This window comes from Schistocerca piceifrons, chromosome 4, assembly GCF_021461385.2.
Source record: "Schistocerca piceifrons isolate TAMUIC-IGC-003096 chromosome 4, iqSchPice1.1, whole genome shotgun sequence".
Classification (NCBI taxonomy): Eukaryota; Metazoa; Arthropoda; class Insecta; order Orthoptera; family Acrididae; genus Schistocerca; species Schistocerca piceifrons.
Genome location: NC_060141.1, coordinates 765305385 through 765325167, shown reverse-complemented (window position 1 = coordinate 765325167; position 19783 = coordinate 765305385). Strand labels below are relative to the sequence as shown.

At 47.2% G+C, this 19783-nt stretch overlaps 1 protein-coding gene across 1 annotated transcript in view; it reads left to right on the top strand.

Moving 5' to 3' along the window:
* The window catches only part of LOC124796159 (serine/threonine-protein phosphatase 6 regulatory ankyrin repeat subunit C-like), a 121665-nt gene that overhangs the window by 88221 nt on the left and 13661 nt on the right, over positions 1–19783 (top strand). Inside the window, exon 4 of the mRNA XM_047260250.1 lies at positions 3323–4171. Within this exon, the coding sequence (XP_047116206.1) occupies positions 3323–4171 (849 nt within the window). The remainder of the gene's footprint in view (positions 1–3322; positions 4172–19783) is intronic.

The following is a 19783-nucleotide window of genomic DNA, read 5'->3' as shown; positions in this document are numbered from 1 at the left end:
TTCGGTGGCGCCCTCAGTATTGCGTTTACTCGACCCATTGCACAACTGTGGCGTTAGATTGGCAACAGGAGCTTTTAGGATGAGTCCAGAGACCAGCGTCCTCGTGGAAGCTGGAGTCCCTCCATTGAAAGTTAGGCATGCACAACTGCTCACCAATTACATTGTACACATTCGTAATTCTCCTGTGCATCTGAATTACTGTTGCCTTTTCCTATCCATGGCAGTTCATCTCCTGCATCGGAGGCCCAGTTCAGGGCTACAGATTGCAGTTTGCATCAGGTCTCATCTGAAGTGGAGTCCTTACCTTTACCACCTATACTCGAGGTCCATTCACGTATGGATCGATTCTTGGCATGTACTGGGATTGTGAAGTGGTTAACACTGACGGCTCAATTGCTGATGGTCACTTTGGCTTCGCGTATGTTCATGGAGGACATATTGAACAGCACTCTCTGCCATATGGCTGCAGTGTTTCCACTGCAGAGCTGTTGGCTACATCTTGTGCTACTGAGCACATCCACTCATGCCCTGATGAGTCGTTTCTTCTATGTAGTTACTCTTTGAGCAGCCTACAGGCTATCTACCAGTGCTACCCCTGCCATCCTTTGGTAGCGATCATCCAGGAGCCAATCTATGCCCTGGAACGGTCCAGTCGTTCTGCAGTGTTAGTGTGGACCCCAGGCCATGTCAGAATCCCAGGAAACGAACTTCCTGACAGGCTGGCCAAACAGGCTACACAGAAACAGCTTCTAGAGATGGGCATTGCTGTAACTGACCTGCAGTCATTATATAGTTGTAATGTTTTTGAGCTTTGGGAGACGGAATGGCATAATCTCAGTACGCACAACATACTGCATGCCCTTAAAGAGTATACGAATGTGTGAAAGACCCATGCAGATCTCTTGCAGGGACTGTTATCTGCTGGCTCTCCATTGGCCATATGTGGCTAAGTCATGGCTTTCTCCTCCGATGCGAGGACCCATCGGTGTCACTGTGGCTCACATGACTATCATCCACATCTTGCTGGACTGCCCACTTTCCGCCGCTCAACGGCGGTCTTTTAACATTCCCAGCACCCTACATTTGGTGTTGGGCGACAATGTCGCAACAGCAGATTTAGTTTTACATTTTATTCATGAGGAGTTTTTATAATACCATCTAAGGTTGGGCATTTAGCCTTCTTTTTGAGGCTGCCACCCTCCCTCCATTTTAACTGTAACACCTCACCCATTGCTTGTCCGATTTTTGCGCATGTTCTCCCCTGACAAACAACTTGCAGAGAAATTGGGAGTGGAACTGTACGCAAAAATGGATAACGCTAGATTTAAATGTGGCCCTGTCACCCCAAATTAATCTGCAGTGGTAGCATCACACCAGTTTTTACTTCCAAACATGAACGATCACGAACACTTACAGTGTTGAATGACATCACACATACACAAAAATAAAATAAAGTAAAAGGGTGTATTCAGGATCAACTGCTGAAAGTAAAGGCTCTACTGAATCACAATTTTATTAGAACCTTCAGATCATTGCTGAATAAAACACAATGAACAATTTACAAATTATCCTCCTGACATTGGCAGTGAACTGTGTTAAAATTAGTCCAAAACGCGATCTCTTATAACTTGGCTGACCGACTGACATCGACACAAAACGTAAAATACGAAGAACCACTACACCCCAAAATACTGTGAAACCTCTGTGGAAACAGCAATTGCACGTGATCTAACTATTTAACGTTACTCCTAACACAGGCTGTAGCGGGAGCCATGTCACCATAATGTTCCTGTTGCAGCAGCGGTCTCCGACGGCGGTGGCGTGGTTATGCGCTTGGCGTGTGGCGTCTCCGAAAGTACAGTCCTACACTACTTGGACAGCAGACCGCTGTCCATAAACTTCTCTATTTGCAATGATCTTACTGGCACCAAAGAGCTGCCACGGCTAAAGTCCACTCAGAACGAAAGACCAAGATGGGAGACGACTTGGCTAATGTCCTCTCTCAGTACAAGACCCCAGAATGGAAGACCTCGACAGAGAGTCCAGCAAGATCGCTCTTCACCTTTTACCGAGCGAATCACATCACTAGAAGCTCTCAAAATACAGAGTTTGCCAGTGCTGACCAATGTATGGCCTGGGAATAGAACTCTTTTCCACAATTTTTATTTCTACAAAATTTCACAAGCAAACTCCGCCCTCGCTGGCTGGGAAGAACCACAGCTGTGGGCAATAACACGTTTACTGGAAGTTTTCTCCCAAGAGACCACTCAAGATGCCCTGTCGTAGCGAACACAGATTCTTGCATTGAAAGTTTATTTGGAACTCCTGGCCTGCCCCACTTGAGTTACTCGAAGGCATAACATTAGTGGGACATAGGCGAGAGCATGCACAGGAAAGCCCATCCAGCTATCCACTCAACTCCACTCCACTGCTCTGTTTTGGTAAACACTTGAACACCTGCAGCAGCACTTCCCTCAGAGGTTGGTGGACGCTGTGGCCTCTCTGAACGGATTACAGAAATCCCCCAGTTCACCATTCATACCGTCAGGCTGTGGCCTTCAGCGGCTAGATGGGGATGTAGCCGAGCTCTGTCTCGTGTACTGCCTTTCCGCAAAATCTTACAATTACAATATCGCGGAATTTTCGCGTCCCGATGCGTTTCCACATAGACTTCCTACACCGTAATTTGGAGTATTACTCCAACAAAACCTATAGTGTCACGTTAAATGGACTCGTGTAAGGTGCAAGGCCATTGCCACCTTACATAGCTCTGTCGCACTTTCTTTGCAAGTGTTTGTCTTGGTGGTCTTCTTTTCCCTACATGTGTTCATCACACCTTGTCTTGTGTGGATGGACATTTTAATGTGTTGCATAGTGGCTGGCTCATCCCCTTTTTATTATTGTGATGAGCCAGCCCAGACCTTCTGATCTATGGTTTTAATACTTTCTTCTACTTTTCCTTGTGATGTATGTTTTTCCTGTTTTTTGTTCATTCAACTGGTTTCCTTTTTAGGTGTGGTGTTAGTGTTTTTGTACCTTGAACCTTAGTAGCATCAGGAGAAACAGTGATGACTCTGTGGTTTGGTCCCTTTATGTCCTGAACCAACAAACCATTCTATGGTAGCTGCTCAAGCTGTGTACAAGTTCTTAAAAATTCAGAAATTGGAAGAATTGCAGGTGTTAAGGAGCTACTGGCACGATTTAGATTGTAGAGCCTGGAGAATATTCAGCGTTTTTGGTTTCTCAAATAAAAAATTAGTTTCATAAATGATGGGTCGAGTGCGAAGTAAATGGAATTTATAGTGCGACCACACTGTTACAGCTGCAGCAGACATACTGTGGCGATGATGATCGGATGCGTGGAGACACTGCCATTTCCCTCGGACTGTGGGGTTCTGGATGCCAGAGAGGCGAAAGTGGAGGCGGCTATTGCCTCGCTCATGGAGGCCGTTCCGGCAGGAATGGCGCAGCACGCACCCCCGCTCATAGCTGCTGCGGCTATCGACGACCGCGAGACGATTCGCCGGTTCGTAGAGTCGGAGGACGGCCCGAACGACTGCGGCGCCGGCGGCAAAACCTCCTTGCACTGGGCGGTCGGTGTGGGCAACGAGGCTATCCTCGGGAGCCTGCTAGTCCTAGGCAGGCGCTGTGCTACGGGACTGGACCTAGAGGCAGTAGACCGGAACGGCTTCACAGCGCTGCACTACGCGGTGGTGACACGCAAGTTGTCTGCGACTCGGCTGCTGGTGGAGGCGGGCGCTCAGGTCGACTGCCGCGACCTGGATGGCCAGACGCCGCTGATGAAGGCGGCCAGGTGGGACGATGCGGCGCAGTGCGGCGCCCTACTGGGCGCTGGGGCCGACGCCGCGGCCACCGACGCGGCGGGGCAGACGGCTCTGCACGTGGCGGCGGCCGCGGGCGCCACCGGCGCGCTGAGGCTGCTGCTGTCGGCGCACGGGGCGGCCGCCGCGGCAGGCGCCGCGGACGGCCTCGGCCGCACGGCGCTGAACTGCGCGCTGCGGCGGTCGCGGCTGGAGGCGGCGAGGATGATGCTGCCTGCGGCGGCCTACACGCCGCGCGTAGACGACACCGGCAGCACGGAGCTGCACTGGGCGGCCGCCAACGGCGCGCCGGACATCGTGGAGCACCTGCTGCGCCTCGGGCCGCCCAGGTAGGCGCCGGCGGTGGGCGGTATACACTTGGCATCTTCCATTATTTAACCCTTTATTTACAGTAATTGGAGTTCAGTTTTTAAGGGAGTGACACAGGGTTGTAGCCTATTCGTGACTTTATTCAGTCTGTAAGTTGAACAAGCGTTGAAAGAAACCAAAGTAGGAATTCGTCCAAGAGCAAGAATAAAAACTGAGGTTTACTGATAACTTCGTAATTCTGTCAGTCATCAAAGGACTTAAAAGAGCAGTTGAATGGAATGGAATAGTGGCTTGAGAGGAGGAGTTACAATTAACATCAACAAAAGCAAAATAAGGATAATTGTTGTCCAATTACATCTGGTGACAGTCAGGAGATTGGATTTGGGAAAAAATCTTTCAAATGGTTCTGAGCACTATGGGACATAACATCTGAGGTCGTCAGTCCCCTAGACTTAGAACTACTTAAACCTAAATAACCTAAGGACATCACACACATCCATGCCCGAGGCAGGATTCGAAACTGCGACTGTAGCGGCAGTGCAGTTCCGGGCTGAAGCGATGTTGAAAGTAGTATAGTTTTGCTATTTGTGCAGAAAACTGAGGCGAAACGTAGAAGATATAAAATGTAGACTGGGATTTAACATCAAATACAGACTGAAAAATTGGGCAGTGTTCTCTGAATGTATTTGTCTAGAGTGCAACCATCTATGGATCATAAACGATTTAAACAACAAACATTTTGAAATGCCCAATAATACAATGCCAATTATTTACGTTTTATTTTTAGGTTCCCAGTTTATACAGAACATTGTTATCTTCAGGTCTATACAATGAAGGTCAGAACAATGACTTTTCCGTGATTACATGATTAAGAAGTGATATATTGACATATTATATTGTGTGTACATCCTTTTACGATGCCAATTTTGTACCCAATGTGGACTCTCATTTAACATTTCATGTTATGTACTTCCTACCTTCTGGTTTTTGCGTTTCTGCTACAATCTATATGGAACAGTCACCGTCTGGTTTGGTTAAACACTATTCGATATTTAAAATTTGTAGTAACTTGGTCAAGTAGTATATTTTCACAGCTTCATTTAACGAGACAACTGTTATCTTCGTTCCATAGATACTCCGCAGAAGTATGTTAGGAATAACTGATGTTGCTTTCCCATCTTCCAAGTAGTGTTCTTACAATTAAAAACATGAAAACCTTGTCTTATTGTTGAAAAGTGTGCTTTTTGAAAAGGTTAACATACACAATATCCACTTTTCGGTGTGGTATCCATGGTCTTATTATATGGGTGGACACATTTTAACTTATTTTTTACTTTCATATTTTTATGTTTGCTTATTCATCAAGTGTTCTAGTTCCTCCTTGTAGGTTGTCAAGCAACCATTGAGCACAGCTATTAGAGTACCATTGCTTATAGTGTACCCCCTTTATTTAACCTGATATGATCTTGATGCCTACTGTTTTTAGCAAACAGAACACAGCATGTTGTTATCAATGGAGAGACGTCTACAGACGTTAAAGTAACCTCTGGCGTGCCACAGGGGAGTGTTATGGGACCATTGCTTTTCACAATATATATAAATGACCTAGTAGTGTCGGAAGTTCCATGCGGCTTTTCGTGGATGATGCTGTAGTATACAGAGAAGTTGCAGCATTAGAAAATTGTAGCGAAATGCAGGAAGATCTGCAGCGAATAGGCACTTGGTGCAGGGAGTGGCAACTGACCCTTAACATAGACAAATGTAATGTATTGCGAATACATAGAAAGAAGGATCCTTTATTGTATGATTATATGATAGCGGAACAAACACTGGTAGCAGTTACTTCTGTAAAATATCTGGGAGTATGCGTACGGAACAATTTGAAGTGGAATGATCATATAAAATTAATTGTCGGTAAGGCGGGTACCAGGTTGAGATTCATTGGGAGAGTGCTTAGAAAATGTAGTCCATCAACAAAGGAGGTGGCTTACAAAACACTCGTTCGACCTATACTTGAGTATTGCTCATCAGTGTGGGATCCGTACCAGGTCGGGTTGACGGAGGAGATAGAGAAGATCCAAAGAAGAGCGGCGCGTTTCGTCACTGGGTTATTTGGTAACCGTGATAGCGTTACGGAGATGTTTAATAAACTCAAGTGGCAGACTCTGCAAGAGAGGCGCTCTGCATCGCGGTGTAGCTTGCTCGCCAGGTTTCGAGAGGGTGCGTTTCTGGATGAGGTATCGAATATGTTGCTTCCCCCTACTTATACTTCCCGAGGAGATCACGAATGTAAAATTAGAGAGATTAGAGCGCGCACGGAGGCTTTCAGACAGTCGTTCTTCCCGCGAACCATACGCGACTGGAACAGGAAAGGGAGGTAATGACAGTGGCACGTAAAGTGCCCTCCGCCACACACCGTTGGGTGGCTTGCGGAGTATCAATGTAGATGTAGATGTACATATGATTAGTGGTCCCTTTACCTACTTTTTACTTTTTGACAAAAACAGAGTATAACCACATATATTTACAATGGATATACAGGACTGATAGTTGCATTCCTTTGACACTTCTGTTTTATGAATACTTCCTTAAGGTTACTGATGGTATCACAGTATGCCTGAATGATTTGTTAATACATATTATGTTGTATCATGTAATTTTAATTAAGACTGAGTTCTTTTAATTATGTAAAATGTTAACATTTGCATCTTTTAGACAATATGCTCTGTATTTTAATATGTACTTATTGCTCTGTTCTAACCATTGTATAGGCCTGAAGATGACATTGTTTTGTTGAAACTGGTAGCCTATAAATAAAACTGAAATAATGGCGATTGGTATTGTATTAAAAATTGACCAGCTGTAGTCCCACACTCCAGACAGAGGATAGTTACATTCATTTCTTTTGAAATGTGGTGCTGCAGAATAATGCTGATGATTAGATGGGTATGTTGTGTAACTAATGAGGTACTGAATAGAATAGGGAAGAAATGAAATTTATGATGCAACTTCGCTCAAAGAAAAGACCAGTTGATAGGACACTCCGGGACATCAAGGTGTCACCCATTTACCTGTTAGTATTATTGGGCAGAAGTATGGGAAGTAAAAATAGTAGGAAGAAACCACGAGATGAATACAGTAAGCAGATTCAGAACAGTGTAGGAAGTAGTCCTTCGGGTCGAGTAGCATGAGCAGTATCAAACCACTCTGCATACTGAAAACCACCACCACCAGTTGAACTCTTACCGAATTAGTAATCATTTTATTCAAAACAATGATACAAAGTCATTACAGTTCATAAAATATGCAGAGGTCCTGTAAATCCTGAACTGTACATGCGAATTAGATTAATGGACTGATGTTCCAAAACAATCAAATAGCTAGGATTTTGGCTTCTGGTGATACTTAGAAAAATTTATTTCACACACAAAAATTTCGCTCTCAGCACTTCCATTAACGTCTAGACTCCAACTTCGTAGATCAGCGAAGTTCACATCTGCCTCTCGAGTTGACAAATTAGCTAGTAGCTAGAGAGATCCTTTATTCTGGAAACGTACATAGTTTGGTAACAAAAATCCTGTCTTTCGTCTCCTTAGAGTTGAGAACTTTGATCCTTTTTGGGCCTTCCCAGTGTTTTGGACATTCACTTTCAAAGTGTGAGTAGTCAGTGTAGTTCTATGTTTGAAATCGCACAGGAAGTGTTTTATGTCACAGTATGAAATTCAGGAGGATCGTTTCCATCGCTGCATAAAACAGTCTGTATCGATACTTTGACTTTATGTTTCATAAAGACCACACGATTTCAGCTTTATGTACCTCAACCAATTGTTCATCATAATTTTCTAAAACTGTGCCACCACACCAATCTTTGTTCCATCTTTCTGTGTTCTGAACACACTGCATACTTTATTTCCATAATAACTAGAAAGAAAGTGAACTGCACGACTTTCCATCCATATTCTGTGAACTACAGTACTAGCACACACCCAAAGGGATAAGTTTGTACATTTCAGTATCTGCCCCCTTCCTCTTTTGCACTTAATTCAGGTTCTGTAATATCCTGTGAAGTACTAGCACATGCCTAAAGAGTTTCTGTATTATTATTCTGCAGAGTACTATGTATCATTTGATCTTCTGTCATCACTACATAATATGCTGTACAAAATCATCTGGGAAATTTCGTAGTTGAGGACGAATTTTTTCGTCGAGAAGACGTAGGTAGCCATAACGTGAAACAAAACAATAGGAGTTCTCTAATGTTCTATTTTCTATAAAATGTAGTGTGATTGTCCTCAGTAAGGATGTTTTTACTTACAAAAGGCCCTGAAGGTAATGAACGCTGTAGATATCAATGCAAAACAACCAAAGGTCAATGTAGCCTCAGTTTTAGAAGTCGCTGCCCTGGATCTGATAGGGTTGCTAAGTCCACTATATTTTACGTTAAAACTGAATATTAAAAGGCTACTGTACTGACAATTTCCTGACATTTAAAATTAGTATTCATAAAGGTAACTACATAGGAACTGACACCTCAGTTCACAGATGAACCTTACTTTTAATTGCATAATCTTGCAGCGTTCTATCACACCCAAAGCAGCCATTTGCAGTACAGATATTTACTTACATCTGAGGCCGATTTATAGGCTTTGTAATGGCGTGCAGCCTCTGCAGACATCCAGTGTAGGAAACGCAAACTGTATGGAATGGGACCTTTGTGTCCCTACATGTTTAACTGGCTTTAGAGTTATGTAATACCACATAGAATCTGGAAGGACTTCAAAACACCACTAGTAAACTTAATTAAGAGAACAATTGTCTATTAATTCTTCGTTTTGCAGTCGTGTGGGATTGACATTCTCGCCTAGTGTTCACCCTCCTGCGGTCCGGGTATTAGAATAAGCCCGGGGTATTCCTGCCTGTCGTAAGAGGCGACTAAAAGGAGTCGCCCTTTAGGGTTTGACCTCCATTTTTCAAAATTTTCCCGAAGATTGAGCCAATTGAGAAAGTGCGCCTTACATGGTGCATCGTGTCCATCATGCTTAGAGATCTTCAGCCCACGTTTTCGTCGTCACACTGCACTCCATCTCTTGGGCGAGGACCCCTTCCTGGGTGCGTTTTCAAACATGCACTATGCAGTGTTGCTTTTTGCGCAGATGATGGCCATGGACTTCTTTGCACCACATATCCAGCATGGTAGTCACTGTATTAGTGAGGCCGCCATGTACCCTATTGGTTGTAGCCCACTGACAACACAGGGATCACTCTGCTGATGCCTGCGCCATAGACCCCCCATGTATGCCAAGGAGTAGATGCCCATCTCTCTGGGGCATTGGGACTCCCAGCAGTGAGTATCCTGCCAGGTGGCACCTGTATGTACGAGAACTGATGGGGACTCCTTTGTTTCGATGAAGCCACAGTTCTTTGTAGAGCATTTAGAGGACACATTTGGGGAGGTGGAGGGCTCATCCAAAATGCGATCTGGATCAGTCTTGATAAAGCAGCATCCTCTGCCCAGTCAGACTTAACTCGCTTGTAACCAGTTGGTATCTTTGTTATCATCAGGCCACATAAGAGGTTAAATATAATCCAGGGTAGTATCTCAGACAGGTACCTTCTTCTGCAGTCAGACGAAGAGCTGAGAGTCAATTTAGTGTGGCGAGGTGTTCATATCGTCCAAGGGATAATCAGGTTGCCACCGGTGCCTTTATCTTGGCCTTACCCGTGAAGGTCAAAGTGATGGTCGACCGCTGAGATATCAAGCCATATATCTCTCCCCCAATGCGGTGCTTTAAGAGCTGGAAGTTCGGCCATATGTTTTCCCACTGTACTTCCAGCCTCACATGTCGAATTTGTAGCCATCCATCACATTCCAATAAGCCATGTGCCCCAACTCCCATCTGTTTCAGCTGCAGAGACCATCATTAACCTTGCTTGCAGACTGCAGGATTTTACAGAAAGAGGAAAATCCTGCAATACAAGACCTACACTGAGGATAAGAGACAACATGAGCGCCTACATCCTGTGGCTATGAGCACCTCATACTCCAACACTACGTGAACTGCTGTAGCCACATCAGTTCCACGAATTCGTCAGCTCTCAGAACCAGAAGGCTACACCTGCCCCACTCCTCCACTGACTACTAGCAGTGTGTCTGGGATAAGATGGAGATTCTAGTGTCCAATGAGGACCTAGATCTCGCCAGAACCTCGGACACAATGGATATAAACTGCTCACGCAAAACGTCAGTGACTGCAGGTGACCGTGAGGTGTAAACTGCCTCATTCAATGTTCCATGCCTTCCCAGTCTCACGATGACATCATATAGTGGAATTGGGGCGGCTTTTTCCACCGCCTGACTGAGCTACAGCAGTTAAGTTTCCTGCATTGCCCTGCAGGAAACCTGGTACCTGGCAATGTATACCCCTGCCTTCCGTGGTTGTAAGGAATACTACAGGAGCTGTAGCGACTATAATAGTGTCATGTGGAATTCACGTTTATGTCCTAAATTCAGTCACAAGTGAAACTGTGCCCCTTCAAACCCCTCTTAAAGCTGTGGCTGTCAGAATGAGGACGATGCAGGAAATAAGACTGCATTATGTATCTTACTCCAGATGATGCAGTATCCCTGATTGTACTAGCTGGACTGATTGATCATCTCTCTAAACCTTTCCTACTTCTGGGACATTTTAACGCCCATAACCCCTTATGGGGTGGCACTGTGCTTTCTGGCCGTGGCAGAGATGTCTAAACTTGGTTTGTTCGACCTCTGCCTCTTAAATACTGGGGCTGCCACACATTTCAGTGTCTCACAAATACTTGAGCATTGATTTATCCATCTGCAGACCAGGACTTCTCCCATCTATCCACTGGAGAGCACATGACGACCTGTGTGGTAGTGACCACATCCCCATTATCCTGTCAATGCCCTGGCGTCAGGCACACGGACGCCTGTCCCGGTTTGCTTTAAACAAGGCAGACTGGGAAACATTCATCTCTGTAGTCACCATTGACTCTCCCCCACACTCTAACATGGATGTAATGGTTGAGCAGGTGACAACAATCGCTACTGCGGCGTAAAACGCGCTCTCTTGGTGGTTGCCGGAAGTCACTGAGGCAATTAAGGATTGTCAGCAAGCTCTACAGAGGCATAAGCGGCATCCTTCCCTGGAGTACCTCATAGCCTTTAAGCGGCTCCGTGCCTGTGTTCGCCAGCTTATAAAAACACGGAAACAGGAGTGTTGGTAGAGATACATCTCGACCATTGGGTACCATGTCACCTTACCAAGTTGGGGCGAAGATCAAACGTCTTTTGGGTACCAGACTCCAACAGGTCTCAATGGCATTAACGTCAATGGCGTGTTATCCACCGACGCAAATGCGATTGCCGGGCACATTGCCGGGCACATTGCCGGGCACATTGCCGGGCACATTGCCGGGCACATTGCCGGGCACATTGCCGGGCACATTGCCGGGCACATTGCCGGGCACATTGCCGGGCACATTGCCGGGCACATTGCCGGGCACATTGCCGGGCACATTGCCGGGCACATTGCCGGGCACATTGCCGGGCACATTGCCGGGCACATTGCCGGGCACATTGCCGGGCACATTGCCGGGCACATTGCCGGGCACATTGCCGGGCACATTGCCGGGCGCCTTTCGCACCCCCAAACGGCAGATGGAAGTCCTCTTGTTCGCTACACGCCACAGTGAACACTATAATGCCCCATTTACTGGGTGGGAGCTTCTCAGTGCCCTTGCACATTGCCCTGACACAGCTCCTGGGCCAGATCGGATCCACAGTCAGATGATTAAACATCTCTCATCCGAATACAAGCGACATCTCCTATCATCTTCAACCGGATCTGGTGCGATGGCGTCTTGCCATCACAATGGCGGGAAAGCACGATCATTCCGGTGCTTAAATCCAGTAAAAACCCACTTGATGTGGATAGCTATCGGCCCATCGGCCTCACTAACGTTCTTAGCAAGCTGCTAGAATGTATGGTGTGTCAGCAGTTGTTTGATCCTGGATTCACGTGGCCTACTGGCTCCATGTCAGGGTGGCGTCCGCCAGGGTCGCTCTACCACTGATAACCTAGTTTCCATCCGAACAGCCTTTTCCATATGCCAACAACTGGTTGCCGTCTTTTTTAATTTACAAAAAGCATTATACACGACCTGTGACATCATATCCTTGCCACATTATACGAGTGGGGTCTCAGAGGCCCGCTTCTGATTTTTATCCACAATTTCCTGTTGCTTTGTGCTTTCCGTGTCCAAATCGTAGGCTCCCATAGTTCGCCCCATATCCAGGAGAATGGGGTCCCTCTGGGCTATATATTGAATGTATCTCTATTTTTAGTGGCCATTAATGGTCTAGCAGCAGCTGTAGGGCCATCCATCTCACCTTCTCTGTATGCAGACAACTTCTGCATTTCGTACTTCTCCACCAGTCTTACTGAGCGGCGCCTACAGGGAGCCATCAACAAGGCGCAGTCATGGGCTCTAGCCCACGGTTTCCGGTTTTCGGCTGCAAAGTCGTACCATTCTTCCAGAACTTTACCTTCATGATGATCTATTCAATGTAGTGGAGACATATCGGTTCTTAGGACTGTTTATTGATGCCAGATGGAAGTGGCTTCCTGGCCTCCATAGGCTTAAGTGGAAGTGCTGGCAGCACCTCAATGCCCTCCACTGCCTGAAAAACACCAACTGTGGTGCAGACCGCTCTACGCTGTTGCAGCTCTGCAGAGACCCTGTTCAACCCCACCTTGACTACTGGAGTGTGGCTTATGATTTGGCACCACCCTCAGCAATGTGTACACTCGTCCCAGTGCCGAACTTCGGTGTTCGCCTGGCGACAGAAGCTTTTAGGAAGAGTCCAGTGACCAGCCTAATGGTGGAATCCAGAGTCCCACCATTGCAGGTTCAGTGTGTGCAATAGCTCTCCATTTGCGTTGCACACATCTGTAGTTCTCCTGTGTATCTGAATTACCATTTCCTTTTCCCATCCACGGACATTCATCTCTCCTCGGTGGCCCAGGTCAGAGCTTAAAATTGCAGTGCGTGTGCGATCCCTTCTCTCAGAACTGGAGTACTTGCCTTTACTACCTACATGTGAGGTTCATTCACGACCACCACCATGTAGTACACCTAGGCTGTGGCTTCACCTAGACCTTTCACATGGCCCTAAGGACTCAGTTAACCCTGTGACTCTCCGCTTTCACTTCCTCTCGATCCTCGACATGTACCGGCACCATGAATTGGTTTACACTATGGCTCGATAGCTGTTGGTCACGTTGGCTTTGCCTGTGTTCATGGAGGACATAGAAACAGCACTCCTTGCCAGATGGCTCCAGTGTTTTCACTGCAGAGCTGACTGCCAAATCTCGTGTTCTCGAGCACATATGCTCATGTCCAGACCAATCATTTCTCCTGTGTACTGACTCCTTGAGCAGCCTACAAGCTATCTACCAGTGCTACTCTCATCATCTTTTGGTAACGGCCATCCAGGAGTCCATCTACGCCCTGGAACAGTCCACTCGTTCAATAGTGTTTGTTGGGATTCCAGGTCATGTCAGAATCCCAGGCAACCAACTTGCTTACTGGTTGGCCAAACAGGCTATGCAGAAACCGCTTATGGAGATTGGCTTCTCCGAAACTGACCTGCGTTCAGTATTATGCCACAAGGTTTTGTGGCTTTGGGAGACAGAATGGCATAACCTCAGTATGCACAACAAACTGCATTACATTAAGGAAACTGTGAGTGTGTGGAAGACCTTTGTGCATGCCTCTCACAGGGACTCTACGGTTCTGTTGGCTCTGCATTGGCAATAGGTGGTTGACGCGTGGTTACCTCCTCCATCGTGATGACCCACCTTGTTTTCGTTGTGGCTCATGAATGATGGTCGTCCATCTCTTGCTGGGCTGCTAACTTTCAGCCGTTCTGCAGCGGACTTTTAACTTTGCCAGCGCATTACCTTCAGTGTTGGGTGATAATGTCTCAACAGCAGCTTTAGTTTTAAGTTTCATTCATGAAGATGAGTTTTATCATTTGCTCAAGTTTTAGCACATGTCCTTTGTCCTTGTGTGTCCTCCACCCTAGTGCTTTCAGGGTGGAGGTTTTAATGTGTTGGAGAGTGGCTGGTTTTTCCTCTTTATCCTCAAGGTCGGACAGCCATGGTAACATGCTTTATTGTTGGAACCTCCTGTTTCTTGCTTCTTTGTGGTTTTGTTGTCCTGTTTTGTCCATTTTTTGTTGCCCTTCAGTCGATGTGGCTTTTCCTTTCATTCTGTTTTGTGTCGTAAGTCTGTCTTCGTGTCACCCTTGTGGCATTGTTTCCTTCGGTAAAAGGGACCGATGACCTCTGTTTGGTCCCTTCCCCCCTTTTTTAAACCAACCAACCCCACCCAGTGTTCATTTTACTTAGTGCCACACTTCCTTCCCAGTCTGTCAAGTCCTCGTGTAAAGTCCATCGGTTTTGTCTATCACCCAGTCAGTTGCTTTCCACTATCATTTCTACCATTCTGTTGCCAATAAAGGTGTGGTCCATCGTCGTGACGTGTTCGTATCGTTGCAGTCTTCTCTCTTAACTGTTTGAAAACTATGCCTTGGACTCTATTATCCCGTTATTCTGATATTATTGGCTCTGGTGACGCCATAAAGCATTCTTAGCATTCTGACCTCAGCCACTTCCACTGCCCTACAACGTCCTTTAGTTGGTGCCCATCCTGGAACCATACAGCATTGCATTTCTCACTGCTGGTACACGCAGTTTCTTGACTTTTAATGTTCATTCTCCTGTCACATAACACAGCGAACGAAAACTTCTAGTTCATCCAACCTATCTGCACTCGACGCTCTTCCCTAAACATTAGTCCTAATAGGAAACTAAACTCGAAGTAATTACGTGTAACATCTAATGGGTTTAAAACAGTTGCCTAAGGAATAGGCTAAATAGAATGTTAACTGCTGTACGCACCTCCAACCCAGCTTCCTTCTCTGCCACTTCAGAAACTAGGCTGGGTGATTCAATGGTGGCCAGGTAGTAATCATAAAATTCTTGAACATCAGAAACTTCTTGCGTGCAGAGGGCAGGAGGTGGCTAGGAGGACAATGTCTGGTTGCTTTAGCATCAAAAATCGTCTGCATTTCATAAGACATGGTTAAGTAGTAGACAAATTATGAAACTCCAGTACAAGATCTTGGACACTGAATGATTAGTGAAGTGCTAAACAGCAAGTTGTAGTCTCTCTAGTATATTAATTGTGCAAACATGTGGGATTAATCTCATGTGGCAAGGAAATGACAATGTCGTTACACAGGTGTAGGAGGGGGGAAATGGCGGCACCAAGAATGGTGCACTGGTGACAGCGAACAAAGAATACAGCGTGTTGGGAACAGACATAATGCTGATGCTTTTGGTAAAGCCACCATCATTGAAGACCCTTTAGAACGCCAATCCTATCAGATTTAAGACAAGTGAGCAAACACGAAAAGACAGAACACAACCTAACATGACCTAAATACCAGTTTCCGGAGAGCTAAGGAAAACTCCATCCACTAGTAAAGGGGCATGCGCACCAACTACTGTCACTTCAGGCAGTGTCGGCTGGCTTGGCCACCTGTCGGCAGTCTGTTGTTGCTGCACACTCTGTGCACTTGGCTTCTGTTAGACAATCACTCGCGCAAGTCAGGTTATTCTGCGGTCCTTAAGAGTGGGGAAAGCAAAACTCGATAAATTTGAAAGTGATCAATTATAGTCTTTCCCATACGACGTAAATTTTTCAATCTTCATTTGAATCTACACCTCTCTCGTCTGCCATACCCACCCCTTCGTAGATGTTACTTTCGCATCCAAAGGAGGAGAAAAAACTAGGTAGATTTTCAAACGTGTGGTGCTCAGAAGGCATACAAATCTGCGTCCGTCTCTCTCCTCTCCTTCAGTTTTTCCAGAATGGCGCTTGGCTGCAGGTTGAGGGACAAGATGACTGGTGGATTCGAAACACCAATCGAGAGCAATGAGGAACACAAGTATTTTTTTCCTCCTTGCATGTCTCCATTCCAAAACAGGATCTGCAGAGTGGTGGGGCGCAATTTCCGTTAGAATTCGGGCGCGCCAGTGGTTACATCCTTACCTATCCTTTGTTTTGTCATCTCCCTAATCAAAAAACCTCCGGCACTCCTAAAGTAATTCGGATGGAAGAGAGAGATTTTAGAAAGTCTGAAGTCTTCCTCACACAAGACTCGTCGTTGTCGAGCTCGGAGTAACAGTTTTTGGGTGGGGGGAAATTTCGTTATCAGTTGAAAAACCAAACAGTTGTTCCCACTTGTACTGTTTTTTACTTCCTCTGCCACTGTGATGCATTACATTCTATTTTAAAAAAAACACACACACACACACACACACACACACACACACACACACACACACACACACACACACACACACACACACACACAAAAAACTGGTGTCGCACATGGAGTAGAAATAAAGGAGATTGTCTGAAATAAAACTTCCCATCTTCCTGTCAGAAGGATTATAGTGCCGTCACCCCATAGTAAAATTTGCATGGTACGTTCAGTACAGTGTCACCAGCATGATGCACTGATAACGAATTTCGTTAATCATATGTAAGTGACTGTCACCCTTCATGGACCCCCTGCGGGTCCGGGGATTAGAATAGGCCCGCGGCATTCCTGCCTGTCGTAAGAGGCGACTAAAAGGAGTCCATCCCCCTCACGGGGGTAGTTAGTGCCTGCGTCCGGAGACGGACGGTTCCACGACCTATCATCGTGGTCTTTTTGGTTTTTCACTTCTCGTTTCTTCCTTCCTTTTGTTGGTTCCTTTCTTTGCTCTTCTCCACCTCACTGTCTTCCTTCCTCTTTCCCTTGACTTCTCCTTGCCTTCTCATTGCCCTTTTCTCCTTGCCTTCTCATTGCCCTTTTCTCCTTGCCTTCTCATTGCCCTTTTCTCCTTGCCTTCTCATTGCCCTTTTCTCCTTGCCTTCTCATTGCCCTTTTCTCCTTGCCTTCTCATTGCCCTTTTCTCCTTGCCTTCTCATTGCCCTTTTCTCCTTGCCTTCTCATTGCCTTCTTCTCCTTGCCTTCTCTGGTCTCCGCCTCGGCGTTTGAGACAGTCTGTCCTCTTTCTCCCACTCTCTCTTCTTTTTTCTTTTCTTCCTTCCTCCCTGTGCGTGCCTGAAGGCCGACCCACGCGTTCGCACGCGTAGCCGGTGACGGGGTAACGCGTAAGTCCCCGCCCTGGGTAGACATGTAAGGCACGCGCGTACCCCCTGGTAAAGGCCAGTCCCGGGGAGGGGTGATTGCCTGAGCTGATACCTTCTGACCATGCCGATTGGTCCCTCCGTCTGTTTCTCGGGAGGTGTGACCTGAGGTGTAAACATTCACCTAAGGCGGGAGTGCCCTCTGAGAGGGTCCCCACAAGGAAGGAGCGCGCCATCGGAGACGCTGGCAATCATGGGGGATTCCTCCGCAATGGATTCTACTCCATCTCTTTCGACTTCGACCCAAAAACGGAAACGTGACCAGCCAACAGTGACAAAAGTACTACCGCCTGCCCCACAGTTCCTCGTAGTTTCTCGATCTGAGGACGGAAAGGATTTTTCCTCTGTCAACCCTTTCGTTATTCAGAAGGGCGTAGATGCCATAGCCGGATCTGTCAAATCTTGTACCAGGTTGCGTAACGGCACCTTATTACTAGAAACTGAGAGTGCCTTTCAGGCACAAAAACTGCTTCGGGCCACCCTCCTGTACACGTTCCCTGTCCGGGTGGAGGCCCACCGAACTTTGAATTCGTCTCGTGGTGTAGTCTATACTAGCTCCCTCGACGGATTGACTGACGAGGAGCTTCAATCATTCCTCGCTGAGCAGGGCGTGACGGCTGTCCATAGGCTCATGAAAAAGGTCAACAATGACCTTGTACCGACCCGGACAATTTTCTTGACCTTCAATAGTGTTAAGCTGCCATCGCGCATCAAGGCGGGCTACGAGGTTATTTCTGTTCGCCCCTATGTCCCGACACCTACGCGCTGCTACCAGTGTCAGCGTTTCAATCACACTCGACAGTCTTGTTCCAATGCGGCTAAATGTGTCACTTGTGACAGGGATGCCCATGAGGGTGACTGTCCACCTCCGTCTCCTCGTTGTGTGAACTGTCAGGGTGACCATGCCGCATCCTCCCGCGACTGTCCTGTCTATAAGGAAGAACGCTGTATCCAAGAAATTCGGGTCAAAGAGAAAGTGTCCACCTCGGCTGCTCGCAAGCTATTGGCTAGTAGGAAGCCCACGCTGCTCCCAGTGGGGAAATACAGTACTGTCCTCGCCTCTCCTCGGACTACCCGGGAGGTAGCAACCCAGACATGCGATCTGACCTTCAGCACCACGGTTGTCCGTTCGGCCAGTGCTAAGATCGCGCGGTCGACGTCTCCTCTTCCGCCCATCACCCCACAGACACGAGCACCTTCCTCAGCTTCTGCTAAGACGAAGACACCGAAGTCAGATGCACGGGCCTTCAAGAAGGAACCATCCCGTGCAGACTTCCTCCGTACCTCGACCTCCCAGCCTTCGACCGGTCCTTCCACTACACGTCCTTCCAAAAAGGCGCATAGGAAGCACAGTTCTCCTTCTCCGCCACGGCGCATTTCTTCTCCTGCGCCACCCAGCGGTTGCCGCCCCAGGCCGTCATCCGTATCGCCTGGCCGCACCGCTGGTAGCCGTACATCTGGCCGTTCACTGGCGGAGGAAGCTCCCCCTCCCGGCCATCCTCCTGAGATGGCCGAGGACCCTATAGACCCAATGGACGATGACTGTCCGCCTACTGATAGCGGCGGCAGTGCTCGCTCGAAGCCAGGCCCCAAGCGGCCTTCGAGGTGACCACTTCTCTCATCTTCCTTTTCTTACGATGGCACTTATTCACTGGAATATTCGCGGCATTCGCTCCAACCGAGAGGACTTGAAGTTGCTGCTCCGCTTACACCGTCCGCTCGTCGTAGCCCTCCAGGAAACGAAGCTACGCCCTTGCGATCAAATTGCCTTGGCACACTACACCTCTGTGCGTTTTGACCTACCCCCTGTGGTAGGTATCCCAGCTCATGGAGGGGTTATGTTGCTGGTCCGGGATGATATTTACTACGATCCCATCACGTTGCACACCGGCCTGCAGGCAGTTGCCATCCGCATTACTCTCCCCACTTTTACGTTTTCCTTTTGTACCGTTTACACTCCATCGTCATCTGCCGTTACCAGGGCAGACGTGATGCAACTTATTACTCAGCTACCTGCACCATTTTTGTTAACTGGAGACTTCAATGCCCACCATCCCCTTTGGGGCTCTCCAGCATCCTGCCCGAGGGGCTCCTTGTTAGCAGACCTTTTCAACCAGCTCGATCTTGTCTGCCTCAATACTGGCGCCCCTACTTTTCTTTCGGACACATCTCACACCTATTCCCATTTAGACCTCTCTATATGTACTCCCCAACTTGCACGCCGGTTTGAGTGGTATGCACTTTGATACATATTCGAGCGACCACTTCCCGTGTGTTATCCATCTCCTGCAGCATACCCCCTCTCCGTGCTTCTCTAATTGGACCATCTCCAAGGCAGACTG